Genomic DNA, 14,502 nt, shown 5'->3' on the forward strand with positions numbered 1-14,502 from the left:
TTAACAACTTTTAATTTTTTTTCCATATAAATAGTTGAATCTTTGGAATGGGTAATCTTAAACCCAATTCTAACCCTAATCCTAACACTAACCTATCAAAGTGTGTAAATTAAGCAACTAGTATATTGTTTGTGCCTATTACTCAAAACGTTTCCCTGAGCAAGTCCTTCTGAACTTTGCCTCACTGAGATACAACAGTGGGGGTAAATTGAGTCCATGATTTATCAGTGAGGCTTAGGGTAAAAATGACCTGTGGGTGCAAAAAGATGACATAAAAACATGCCCTAAGGAATTATTTTATAATTATATACAGGACTTTCTCAGAAAATTAGAATATTGTGATACAGTTCTTTATTTTCTGTAATGCAATTAAAAAAACAAAAATATCATACATTCTGGATTCATTACAAATCAACAGAAATATTGCAAGCCTTTTATTATTTTAATATTGCCGATTATGGCATACAGCTTAAGAAAACTCAAATATCCTATCTCAAAATATTAGAATATCATGAAAAAGTATACTAGTAGGGTATTCAACTAATCACTTAGTTCGTCTAATTATCTCGAAACACCTGCAAGGGTTTCCTGAGCCTTGAAAAACACTCAGCTTGGTTCACTAAACTAAATCACAAGTATGGGGAAGACTGCTGATCTGACTGCTTTCCAGAGGACCATCATTGACACCCTCCATCAGGAGGGTAAGACACAAAAAGAAATTTCTCAAAGAGCAAGCTGTTCACAGAGTGCTGTTTCAAAGCACATCCACAAAAAGTCTGTTGGAAGGGGGGAAATGTGGCAGGAAACGCTGCACAACCAAGAGAGATGACCGCAGCCTTAGCAGCATTGTGAAGAAGAGTCGCTTCCAGAATTTGGGGGAGCTTCAAAGACAGTGGACTGCAGCTGGAGTCCAGGTATCAAAAGCCACTGTTCACAGACGTGTCCGGGAAATGGGCTACAATAGCCTTATTCCCATGGTCAAGCCACTTCTGAACTCAAGACAACGGAAGAAGCGTCTGACTTGGGCTATGGAAAAGAAGCACTGGACAGTTCCAGAGTGGTCCAAAGTCCTCTTTTCAGACGAAAGCAAGTTTTGTATTTCATTTGGAAGTCAAGGTGCCAGAGTCTGAAGAAAAGGCTGGAGAGGAGCAAAATCCAAGTTGCTTAAAATCCAGTGTGAAGTTCCCACAGTCAGCGACTGTTTGGGGAGCCATGTCAGCTGCTGGTGTTGGCCCATTGTGTTTCATTAAGTCCAGAGTAAATGCAAATGAGCTAAAGGCCGCTATTGAAGCATCCTGGGCATCCATAACACCTCAGCAATGCCACAGGCTGATTGCCTCCATGCCACGCCGCATTGGTTGCAGTAATAATATTTTGAGATAGGACATTTGAGTTTTCTTAAGCTGTATGCCATAATCAGCAATATTAAAATAATAGAAGGCTTGCAATATTTCAGTTGATTTTGTAATGACTCCAGAATGTATGACATTTTTGTTTTTCTATTTGCATTACAGAAAATAAAGAACTTTATCACAATATTCTAATTTTCTGAGACAGTCCTGTATACCTGTAGGGTGTGAGGAGGGATGAGTCCTAATGTCCCGAGGGATGACCTTGTACATACCACAGCAGACGCTTTGCCAGATATTCAGGCGACTGCACCGCCTGTAACCCACATAAGAGAAACACGCTTGACCTATTTTGCCCCTGTTAGTGCAACATTGTTCACGGCTTTCCAGTCTGTTGGCGAGCTTAATCTTGGTGCACAATATTTGGCAATAGCGACACTGACAGTCCCGTTGCTTCAGCACATGATGTTCGAATCCCCAGGTTATTTGTAATGTTTTCCCTCCTTCCATCCCCTGATGCAGGAATGTTCATTTACCCAATGTGCATCTGCCACATTTGCAAGCCTTTATAACGCCAGGCGATGCTTCTAGGCTTTGGCATTTGCATGGGCAGACATGTCATGGTGATGAACTCATATATAGTATGTCAGCTTTTTCTGTCCAACTCGTTGTACAGTTGAAACACATGAGATGATTAATGATATACAGGCGATGAGCACACATCTGTGAGACGCAGCTGTAAAGCACAAGCATGAGAGATGACCTGGAACTGAATACAATTATTGTGATGGACGGGCCCAGAGCCTTTTCAAGGGTGCTATAGGCCGTTTGTTCTCTCTCTCTCTCTCTCTCTCTCTCTCCCTCTCTCTCTCTCTCTCTCTCTCTCTCTCGCTCTCTCTCTCTCTCTCTCTCTCTCTCACTCTCACTCTCACTCTCACTCTCACTATCTTTCTATCTTTTAGACTGACATGACAAAGTCTGAAATAATGATGGACTAATGATGACGGACTCCTGGGGTTGCCGCTGGTGAATGACGGAAACTCAATGACGCGCCCATCACTGTGGATTACCCGGCAAAAGGTCATATCAAAGGTCAATATTGATGAGCAAAACGTTGGTGAGTCAAATGAGTGCCATGCAAGTGTTGCAGAGTGAAACATGCGTCCATGGTCAGGATGAACATGACATTGCCCTACACACAGAATACACATGACATGTGCAGAGCAAGCTCAAGTCAGTGGTGCGACCTGGCTGTAGCTCTTTTTCCCAGTGCTAGATTTTAAATTACACATCTGCCTGCCATCTTTGCAGGCTCACAAACATACATCACATTGTGTTTGTGCATCAAAGATATTATTATAAAGTAAAACATATCATTTCTGTATTTGCTTTGTCATCCAGCTTTAGTTTCCAATTGAGATCATGTTGAGAGCTTTTACAAAAAAAAAAAATCCTTCACTTCCCCTCATGTTTTTTTTAATGCACTCCAATTGCAGTGCTGGATTTAAACATCTGTAGAAGTCTTTATTTTTACTTTTACCTCTGGACAATGCAGCCTCTTGGCCTTCAAGAAGCATTAAGATGAGGCAGTCAGATGAGTAGGAGAGATCTCAAGAGAAGAACTGAAGCTCTCAACGTATCCCATGAAATCTTAAACACTTTTGCCAACGCTTCTTATCTGGGCGGCAGCAGTGCCGCTAAACCAGCTCACAGCAGAACGCAATACTGTTGTTCCATTTGTAGCTTGTTCGAGGGAACACACTAAAAGTTTGAAAAGTATGTGGAAAATGTATTGCTAGGTTTTTATGTGATGTGACTACACGGAAATTGTTCAGCTTTTTAGCCCCACGAGTGACACATGAGAAAATCCCCGTACTGTATTGAGCTCAAGGTTGCCACAGTTTTACAAAATGGGTAAATCCAAGACAGAACCACTCAAAGTGATTCTGGCAGGTCATGCAAAGGCCAAGTCAAACCTGTCCCCAAAAAGTATTGAGTTGCCAAAAAACCTCTCACAAGTGAGTTGCTTTAATGAGCTTATGTTTGGAGCTTTGCGTCATACTATGTAGATGACTTTGGCAGATGAAACACACGCAGGTACGCACGGATCATGCAGGCGTGCACGCGCACACACACACACACACACACACACACACACACACACACATATACACACGTGCCCCTGCTAAACATGGCATTCTGATTAATGCATTTGTGCAATATGAGTTAAGCAGCAAAATTCACCCATTTTTATCCATCACTTGCAAAAAATGACATTACAGTGACCTGCCTCTCTCTCTCTCTCTCTCTCTCTCTCTCTCTCTCTCTCTCTCTCTCTCTCTCTCTCTCTCTCTCTCTCTCTCTCTCTCTCTCTCACATGCAACACATTCTTAGTCACGTTTTCCACAGCATCTTCCAGCCGCCTGTGGCCATCATCTGGCATTGTCTTGAGCTCCAATTTTCCAGTAAAAGTCTATGCCTCAAAAATGCCGTGAGCTGGACTCCCCCGTTATTGCCATTTTAGTCACTTGTGCTGTGTCGAGAAAATGGAATGCTTTGCTTTTTGTTTAGTCTTTTCTCTTGTTTGGTCTTAAGTCTACGGGTACAAAGTTAAAAAACATGAACCATTGAAACTTTTGTATTTGTAACTCAAGCCTTTTATTGTTGAATGTTCTCATCCCTCGAGCTAACCCAACCAAATAATTAACAAAAATGCACGCTTCTTCCTCCAATACCAATATACATTCAAAATGGAAAGACCTCATTTTCCTAGCTACATGCAGCATAAATATGAAAAACAGCATCTTCTGTCAAGATATTCCAGCCTAGCCTCAGCAATTTTTTAAACCCTTTCTTTCAATTTCACATTCAACATTTAATCTGGTTGTTTGTGAAATTAGGACACACACATACACTCCAAAATTAATGAAGGGATAAATGCTTTTTGTGCAAATGTTTAGTTTGCTCCTATGGATATATTGCATTTGTACAGCTAACTCATTGCAGTTACACAAATTAGCTTTTAGGATGTTTCAGCATGAATTGCTGCTGGGAGTCTGCCTAACTAACAGAGCAACTGCAACCACTGCTGCTGCACCAGACTCATGTAAAAGGCTGTATACCTAAGGGGGGGCTAAAAAACAAGTAGCCAAAAAGCTCTGCCATGGACTACATGTCTCTTTGGGTTCTTTCCCTTGCTGCTTAGTAATTCATGAGCCATTCTCTTCAAAACCAAACAGAGAAAAAAAGGGGAAAAGTAGAAAAGTGACCAACCGGATGTCTGGGCAATCAAACATTAATATGGCTGCTGTGTTTTTATAGACAACCATTTGATTGTGATTAATTTTCCCATTGTAAAACAGTTGCGTTTAAACTGCAGTCTATTACGAGACTCGTATATTTTTTATACACGAATTGTTTATGGCTTTTACACAATTTCCCATGATTTCGTACAAGAAGGCTGGTCTGCAGGACTGAGAGGGTGTTTTCTGCTTGCAGTTGCTTCTTTCTTTTTTTTTTTAACGAGACGTCAAGTGAAAAAAGAAATCTTTACAATAATATGTCCAAATCACCACCAATAGAGCATTCTTGTTAATATTATGTATTTAGAGCTTGAATTGAGCAGAAACATTCTTTTTCCCACTTGCTGTCCATTGAAAATGACATCACAGTGCTGTAGGACTCAGGTAATAAATAATCAGGGCTCATCTGTTCTCTGGGTTTGGTCATGTGCCATTCACAAGCCTACTATATGTTTTAGCTGATGACCAGGAACATTACAAGGCCACTGAGCCTGACGCTGTCTATTATGTTACCATCACCAAAAGTCACATTCTGCAACCGTTTGGGACCTTGAAGGAACCCTGAGGAAAAATCATTATTCAGGACATTCAAGCCCTCTCTAACCGCCCTGCTCCCTGCTTTCACTGCACATCGCAATGTCATCTGCCAGCCTCAAGGCCCATGAGGATTCCAGTCTAACATAATCTGTCAGTCTTTCCACCACTATTGTAAAGAGGAAGGGCCTTAGAGCTGATCCTTGAGGCACTCCCATAAGAATTACAACTTAGGGGTAACTTTGGGTTTTAGACTTACTAAAGGTATGTATGTCTCTTTCGTCTCATGTAAACTCTTTTATCAGAATCAGAATAAGCTTTATTGGCCAAGTTTGTGCATGCCAAATAAGGAATTTGACTCCGGTCACAATACATCTTTTATACAGAGCAGAGGTGACACATTAAATAGCCGTTGATTTGAGAGTGAGACTGATCTGATTTTGCGGCAGAATGGCAGATCTGCTCGCTCAAAAGCACATTTTCAGAAATGAGCAGATAAAATACAAGCAATAGATTTCCTCAGTTGTTTGATTTCATACTCAATGGGTGGGCCAGCGCTCCAGAGAGCCAACTCTTTGTATACTAACATTAAAATCACTTTCGTTTGATCTGTTCCCTTTAGCAGTTGCAGTCAGGATCCAAGTTTGGTCGTGGAACCATTTGAGTTCTGTGGCTTCTCCTGTCTGTGTCCCATCTGTGTCACTGGGGTTCCATCTGTGTCATGAGGGAAAAGGACCTGTGTTGCATTCCACAACAGTTCAAGGCCTTTGTGAAGCAACAGCAGAGACTCAAAAGGCTAATGAACTCCTTCTGTGAGTACATTCCTTCCATGATGAGTGCAACCACGTGTTTCTGTGTGTGCAATCCAAATGTGCATGCTCACACATACGACTTTTGTTGATGCAATGACATTATTTTTTACATTATTATTTTTTGATTCATTCTTTTATTTGCTGATATGGAATAGCACCTAAGTTCCTCCAGGTGTGGGAGTGAAATATTTCCATTTGTTTAATTTCAACCAAAGGTTTCTGTAATGGCAGGACCATGGGGAAAGTGACTGTCAAATGGATAAAAGTTCAGTGTTAACTCTGCAAAATTTGTCTCGCTTCCACAGACATGACAAAAATGTGGCAAAAGAGTACTGAAGCGGGAGAGTGGCCAAAGCTTCAAGCATCACAATTAATTAGGGGCCCTCAAACTAAACAAAGTCATGCATACAATGGCAGAAAGGTTACTTTTGTAACAAACAATGTGAGCTCAAAATGGGCTTGTGAGGGAAAGGCATGCAGAGGATACTGACTGATAAAGACACAGTTTACATTTTCACCTACTTTGTATTTTAATGGGGATTCCAAATACCACTTTGCTTAAATTCTTGTATTAATCACATTCACCACTTAGTGCAATTTTATTCATGGTTTCAACTGGACCTTTGGCTACAAAAATGGTAGTTTAGGGACCTCTTGTGGCAGAAATGGGGATTTTTGTTTATAGGTATAATTTTCAAAAATGATTCAAGGGCCACTCCTAGTGCAGGCACAGGCCACCTGCAGCCCGAGGCCGCCAATTTCCCATACCTGATTTAGACAACCTCTAAATTTGATAAACCAAACTGAGGTAATGAGGTGCGATAAAGGTGTTGTATTTAAAAAAGAAGTCTGCCTTGGCGATAATGATTCTCAGTTTTGACAGATAAATATTTCATTTGACAATATGTTGACTATTGTAGTTGCACTTTGTCATGTAGATAGATGGTGATCCAAATATTATAATTGAGAAACTGTTCTTACTCGCTCATTTTCTCTGTTGTTTCCAAGGAATTCACTCCACCAGTAGATGTGGATTTAAGCAAACGGATTTAATTCCACTGTAACATACATAGAACTCAGCTGGTACAAAAAGAGTAAATAGCTAAATATGGCAATACAAATTGGACCAGTAAACCCCATTGATGAAAATAAATCCATCATGGCACAGACTGCGAAAACAACACTAAGATGATTGGTACCTTTTTAAAAAGTTTATTCTTTTTAATAGAAACATATACTGCATATTACATCATACACTATGGACAGCAAAGCACATTTGCTGGATTTTTTCACAAAACATGACATATAGCTATGAGTTATGGCACGTTTATTTCCTCCCTTTAATGTCCCTACAGTTTCCAGATGGAAACAGTACAATTGCCTGACGATAGGTGACGCCAGATTTGCATCATCATGCGGCCAATTGTTGGATTCTTGCTTTGAGCCCATAAAACAAAACAAAAAAATACAAATTGGAAAATATTTGCCAGCAAATACCCACGTGATTGAGTCATTAGGAGGAGTTAGCCAGCTTGGTTTGGAGTTTCATTCAGAAGTGGTGTTTTCTTATTCATATAAATTTAAAATGCCCTTTAAGATGAAACATTTTGTTCTACATTTTGTCCAGACTTGCAGGTACTGGTCAGTCAACTGTGGTAATCAAGGTTATTTCTCCACAAGCCATTAGGCTGTATAACTCTATGCAATCAATCAGGCAGCAAAAGCGGCACACTGGTTTTGATGAAACTGGAATGTTAAACTGGTTGACCATTGTATATATAGACTATAGTATTTTAACATATTTTAAGACTGCTTAGTTATATAATCATTAAAAACAATCATCATTAGAGTGACAATTTGATTCAATTTAAGGGATTATCTGTTAATTAAGCTACGTGGTTGCCCAGTTTTAAGAAGTACTTCACATTTGGCCTTTTCAAAATGATGAACTTACAAAATACAAACTGTTTTTTGTTTTTTTTGGTCACAGGCTCACAACATAGTTTTGCTGTATTGTACTCACATAAGCCAAAAACTAACATTGATATTTCCTGAAATGTGATGCAAACATTCTTGGTCTGCCTATACGCTATTCTCATCAGCAAGTATATGAACAGAAATCCTGAAATGAAACGGGAAACAAAGAAATCACGGGAAACAAAGAAAACGAACAAACCAAACTAATACAGCTTTGGCACATCTCAGTGCAGCGAGTAGCAAACTTACAGCTGAGTGCTTTCAGACTACAATTACATTCAACACTGAGGACAAAAGAACACTCTTACCAAGACTAACAATTATGTCAAGGACTTAAAGGACAGACACACTTTGAATCAAATGTTTGATGAACTCCTTTAGGAGGTGTGTATAAGAATTGTGTATTTAAACACCAAAGATTATGACATTCATATTGTGTTTCTTTTTTTATTAATTAAACTATCACATTACCTATTGTTTGCCACTAAATTCAAAAACAAACAAACCTGATGGTATTTATGGCAACATTTCGAAGTGCTGTGATGACTTTTGAGGTATTTATGGTGGGATGTTTTTAAATGCTTCGCAATGAAATGTGGGGCAGAAACAATCTCCAAACGGAGAATAATGAATGGTGGCTCATTCATGTTTTAAGGTTTGTAGAAGGTAGCAGCTGGACATGTAAACAACAAGAATGCCACGGCGTGAACATGCTGGCAGATACAGGGATGCACAGGGAGGAAAGATGAGGATGTGTGATTATCATAGGCAAGCAGTCATCAAATCTGACAGAAAGCTGGACTTGACGATCTCACACAAGCGTCTCTGGCAGTGCGTCTGGACTGTCTGAAGATAGCAGCTGCCATATTTGCCAGCGGTCCCTCTGCCAGTCCTGCCACTCCGGGCTGTGCGGCATCAGGGGCCCATCCGAGTTCTTCTGCTCTGCATTTGGGTTCTTGCACTGCAGGGGATGCTGCTGCGCTGCTGCAAGCTGAGGTGAACTTTGACAAGGAGCCAGGCGGTGATGAGCGTTATAAGGGGGAGGGAACCGGCCACTCTCGTTCGGGTTTACCCATCCTTTCAATCCCGACGTCGTGCAGGCTCCATGAGCAGGTTCGAGAGCAGAACGATTGATGGCAGGTTGCGGGTGAGGGCTAGTGCAAACACGGGTCAGCGGCAGGTGAGGTCTGCACTCAGCAATGCCTGGCACTGTCCTCGTTGGCGGTGCCATCAACTGCTGTCTGCTATCACCATGGAGTCCATCAAGTCCTTCCTGTGAGCTGCGGGAGCTTCCCTCAGACACGTTGCCGTGGGAACCTTCTGAGAAAACAGCCATGATATCAATGGAATTATTTACTGTTTACTGTTTGTCATATATGTGCAGCAAGTCCACCTAACATGGAGATTTCATATCGACTGCGTACTTCACAGTGATTTAGACCCCTTTCCTTCTGGAAACAGAATTTAGCAATAGAAAGAAAATAATAATTTCCTTCCCTTCTGCATCAATATATCGCCATATGTGCACCGATTTTATTTGCTTCATGAACCAGTTGGATTTTTTTCCTGCTAGATGGCATTGTTTGTTTAAATAAAGGGGTTTTAGCAATGGGAGGTCAGTGTGCTTCAGCCCAATTTTGAACAAACAAATAATAACTGGTTCAGGAAGCAAATTTGAAGCTTCATATTCCCACCACTAATGTAGGCTACCCAAGATGCTAAAAAGTAATAAATCAAACTATAATGTTAATATTTAGCTAAGCTACTCCCCTTTTTATGCAGGGGATGCTGCAGGGATTGAAGTTTGACGTTCCGACAGAGCCCAAGTTGTCAGGCAGGCAGCTCACCTGCATAAGTTTGGTCTTTGAGTGCTGGTTTCAAAGTCGTGTGCCACGTACCCCAAATGTTAGCATGCTCCTCCGATATACAGTCTAAAGTAAGCAAGGTCAAATTATTGCATGCGGAACCCGTAGTGTAAAAAGAAAGACAGAGATTGGTCTGAGATTTACAGCTCACCTGGTGCCACCCTGCTGTCGGCTCCAGACTCCCCTGCCCAGCCCACTGCCTGTCCCATCAGCGTACTACCTGGCTTCCCTGCCTCGCTTCTGCGTTCGCTTAGAATGGGGGAGTTATTGTCATATGGGGACACTTCCCCGCTGGACGGCTTGTTGGAGTCACTGGAGGAGTGGCGTTCGCTCAGGGTGAAGGGCTCCTCAGACTGGAGTAGATCGGTACTCCTTCAGGAAAAAGTAAATTGGGCTGAAAGACGGGATGAAACAGGAGGACAAAATAATCTTTGTATTGTACGCAGAAGAACTCACTGTGACGCTTTTCGTCTCAGTAGGTAGTCTACCACATCGGTGTCTGTCTCCTGTAGACTCATTAAAACTTCATTTTGAAGGTCAGGTGGGACCTAAACAAAAGGTAATTTGAATTAATTAAATCAAGGTTTAGAATCTCCCTGCTCAAGGCAACAATTGAAGAAGGTCAATATCTGTCTGTATTTTCTGTATTTTTGCCCAATCTTTAATCAAATCTGACTCAACCTGATTTACAAAAGAACTTAGAGAAGTCATATCCGCACCCTCATCTCAAAAACGTTTGCTCTTACCAGACACCAAGAGGTCTGATGTGATTAATTGGCTTACTGTAGGAATGTAAGCCTCAGGGGAGTGGCAGTGGCAGATTACGAAACATTACAGTTTCAGACCTAAAATGACCTGAGCTGCCAGTCTGCACTGTTAGAGAATCCCGAGAAGAGACATGAACAAAGCCAGCAAAGAATAAGATAATCCGTGTAAAATTGTGACCTTTCCTGACTCCACATCAGAGATTTCATGCATGAGTGTTCCTTTTTGTTTTGGAAAGAAGGCGTTCAAATGTCTGGGTGAAATATTTTCTGATGCTTTGGTCAGAAATTTGGCAGAATGTACTTACTGACAAGAAAAGTCATTTTCTGTCGACACAAAAATGTGAAAGTGCATCAGCTGGAGGAAGTGAGGATAAGCCAACTGACCATGAAGAGGGTTTGGTAGCTGGCGATCATTCTCTGTAACGTGGCGATAACGGCTGTGCTCTCTTCGGCCCGGGCTGAGCTCTGGACGCTGAACTCCTTGTCTGAAGATTTGAGTTTATGGAGCAGGTTGGGGCCGAAGATGGTGGCAAGGTTTAAGGAAGTCATCTTGTTCCCCGTGATCTGAAATGGAAAAAGTCAATCTTAATATAACGCCCACTCAAAATGGGCTCGCATTTAGCAAATGCAGTCCTGGATCCACCCTTGTCTGCTTTCACATATGTGGGTCGGAGCAATCAAGTCTGCCCCCGTTTTTGGCTGTGGAAACTTTTAGTAAATCTGACTTAACAGTTGCAGCCCTGCAGTTCATTTTTGTCTGTGAGGAATGACTTTACCTCCTGTTTGTCTTTGTCTTGCCTGTCATGGGCATGGTCAGCTACAGTGGACAGGAACTCCAGGAGGCGATGAAGTGTGTCACTGTTGGATGCTGGAAGCAGGTACACTAGTAGCTGCATCACACTTTGCTGCTCATCTGGATCCAGCACTTCAACAGGGACAGGTCAAATAGCATTAGCAGACAAGCTGAGGTGTCCTTGGGTTATTTTGTCTGCTGGGCAAGGAGGGAGCATACATGTAGTGTTTATGAAGGCAGTGTAGAGTTCCTTGGTGAGAAGTGGGTCAGGCATGTCCCTAAGGAACTCCTTCAACAAAGCTGCAACATCGTGAACGCTGTGCTCTTCATCTAGATGGACATCAACGCCACGGTCAAACTCCTCTCGTAACTAAAGCAGGGAGAAAAATTTGGGTTAAATTTACTGAATACTGAATTAAATATAATGCTTCATTTTGGAGGATAATGGCTTGTCCCCCAAAACCACAAATCTCTTTATGTAGAATTAAATCGAGCACCAACCTGTCGAACTCTTTTCTTTGAACTTCCCACCCTAAAAATTCCCACTGTCTGCAAACCTGAGTGTAGAAATGATAAAAAAAAAACTTTAACTGGAATATCCCCGACAATTTAAAGCCTTAACCATAACACAAGCATAAGGGTAGATTATACATACCGTATTTCTCAATGTGTTGACAACAGCTGTCAACTACACGAGGCACCTGGCGATATATAGGGTTGAGACTCAGACGTTTGTCCCTGTGCTTCTCCTTCTTACTTGGCGTCTCGGCAGGCAGAGAGAGCTGCAGCGCCTCCAGCAGGCGGGACTGGTTGTCGTCCAGATCCGTGATGGAATCCACCGACATGCCACCCTGCAGCCGAAACATGAGTTTTCATTTGTCCAAACAGCAAACAACTCCCGACCGACCAACTCACCCGTCTGCGCACACGTGGTGCCGCCTCAGGCGTGTTGGGCGATGTTGATTCATTAGCTGTCTCCGACGTCGAGCTCAATGAGGAGTTGCTGCTTGAGAGCTCCTTATTGGACGATCGCTTAGTCGCAAACTGTAGATGATGCAAGAAATTTACTTTGAATGTGTAAAAACTTCTCATTGTTTTTGGATTTCATGACTGGACGTGCATGCATGCATAATGACCTGGAGAATGGAAGAGACAAGGTCAGACGAGTCCTTGTGCTCTTCTCGTTGTGGCGGATCCTGACGATAGCCATCTTGGCGTTGTCTATGCGTCCTGTCGTTTGCTATGACCTGGGAGAGAGGTATACTGAAGGCCTGAGGAACACCCTCTGGGAGACAAAAAACACAGAGAGAGAAAAAGATGGATAACAATCTAGATTATGCCGCAAAAATAACAAAATACTAATAAATAAGAGCAAGATGGAAAAATGGAAAAACATTCATGCTTCTCTTGGAGGTTATTTGTGTTTGTTTTGTGAAGTGACACTTTCGTCTCATCGTAAAATTTTACAATCATACTACCACAAGTCTGTAAATCATAAAAAGTAGTAAATTATTTTTTATCACGTTCTGCATGCCTCTTTTTTTTTTACATTTGCATAATGCGAATGAAGAAGGAGGGAAAACAGAAGAGACAAACTGCATCCAGTAACCACAACTGAAGGGTTAGTGGCTCAATGTGACCACAGACATGGCAGAACAACAGAATTCCTTTTGCACAAATTGAAAGCATCTGCTAAGCACAAGATACATGCAGGGCAGCACGTATGCACCAAATCACCATCTGTCCTGCACGATGACCATCATGCATCAATGTCAAGACCAAATTGATCAAGCCAGTGCATCCTCATGTACAACATGCATGTGTGCGTGTGAATAACGTCTTTAAGGGCCAACATTTAGGTCAGGCATCCCCAATCGTCGCAGCTCATTGTGTACCGGGGTGCACAGATAGACTGACAATATATCCTCAATGCAGAATATAAGCCAGGACCAGATACCCCAATTTGGCAATTACTAGTATCCAATCAGGAGTATAAGACAGCTATGCCCTCCCCAATGCATTCTGTTGTAACTAAAAATGGATGAGAGCGGAAATTTACACAAAAGCTGAAAACACCAAGACTTGAAAACCAGTCTTAAAGTAAACATTTTTAAAATCACACTGGTATGTACAAAACCCTGAGACAAAAATGTTTGTTTTTACTAGATTGTTGTCATGTATAATAAATTCATGTTGGTGCTTTTCAGTATTGAAAGTTCACTAATTTACATAATTTGTCAAATTCTGAGATGAGTTAAACCCGTCAGCTGAGTGCATATTTGCATGTGTTGTTGAGTTTCAATAAGAGCGTGTTTACTGATAGAGCCCGGACTCACCAGTTTGAAAAGAAAACCCTGTTTTACCTTACTTGCATCTCCAACCACCGCCTGGCCTCCTTTAAGACCTACATGTTCTCCAGCCAAATATGCTGTGCTCAGCATGCAGTCCTTCCACTTAATTTAAATACAAACTGTAAACAGATACTTAATCTTTTATACCCTCTGTTCACTTGACAAAGACCGTCTCGCCAGAGTAAGAAAGGAGGGGCAGAGTTTTGGCAACAATAACATAAAAGAGTCTGTGAGATTACGAAACAAGCCGCTAAATATTAAAAAACATGACATACCTTTGTCTTTGCTCTTCTCTTTGGATAAAGAATCCAGCTTCCTCCGCAGTGACTTTTTCCTCTTCTGTCCATCTGTACAGGAATAAAAGTAATTTACCTGAATGCATCTGGTCAAGATGTCATTATCTGCTGTACTTTATTCCGATCTTGATAAGTTTATAAACCAAGCAAGGAATACTCGAGTAAGTTTCACAAACTAGAGAATGGCTCAAAATTTGTAAGTGAAATATTTAATCACCACCAGTGACTAAAATGTTAAATGTAGTGTTGAGTTCACTTTTTTAAAGGTTAATGTGTTTGTTCAGATCTGAACGTTGTCTTATATCTTTAGAAAGGAGGCAAAAATAAATTGAAAACATTGCTGCGGTAAACATGATACATGGCTCCGGAACTATCTGATTCAATGACCTGGAAACTCTGAAAGTTGTGGCACACATTATTTAAAATCCTTGCAATTCTTACGTAAACACTTGGTGC

At 41.4% G+C, this 14,502-nt stretch overlaps 1 protein-coding gene across 5 annotated transcripts in view; it reads right to left on the minus strand.

The window, feature by feature from the left end:
- Positions 1–7,027: 7,027 nt before the first annotated feature.
- Positions 7,028–14,502, minus strand: part of LOC119133177 (rho GTPase-activating protein 6) — a 33,870-nt gene continuing 26,395 nt past the window's right edge. For 2 of the 5 annotated variants that reach the window (XM_037268818.1, XM_037268822.1), the window contains exons 3-14: positions 14,026–14,097; positions 12,536–12,684; positions 12,315–12,443; positions 12,055–12,250; positions 11,901–11,956; positions 11,619–11,769; positions 11,383–11,531; positions 10,991–11,170; positions 10,296–10,387; positions 9,991–10,211; positions 9,822–9,905; positions 7,028–9,294 (exon numbers count right to left, since the gene is read on the minus strand). In XM_037268818.1, coding sequence (XP_037124713.1) covers positions 8,786–9,294; positions 9,822–9,905; positions 9,991–10,211; positions 10,296–10,387; positions 10,991–11,170; positions 11,383–11,531; positions 11,619–11,769; positions 11,901–11,956; positions 12,055–12,250; positions 12,315–12,443; positions 12,536–12,684; positions 14,026–14,097 — 1,988 coding nt within the window. In that variant the 3' untranslated portion in view covers positions 7,028–8,785. The remainder of the gene's footprint in view (positions 9,295–9,821; positions 9,906–9,990; positions 10,212–10,295; positions 10,388–10,990; positions 11,171–11,382; positions 11,532–11,618; positions 11,770–11,900; positions 11,957–12,054; positions 12,251–12,314; positions 12,444–12,535; positions 12,685–14,025; positions 14,098–14,502) is intronic. The other 3 variants (XM_037268819.1, XM_037268821.1, XM_037268820.1) reach the window with 3 other exon arrangements.

This window comes from Syngnathus acus, chromosome 2 (assembly GCF_901709675.1).
Source record: "Syngnathus acus chromosome 2, fSynAcu1.2, whole genome shotgun sequence".
NCBI classification, from domain to species: domain Eukaryota; kingdom Metazoa; phylum Chordata; class Actinopteri; order Syngnathiformes; family Syngnathidae; genus Syngnathus; species Syngnathus acus.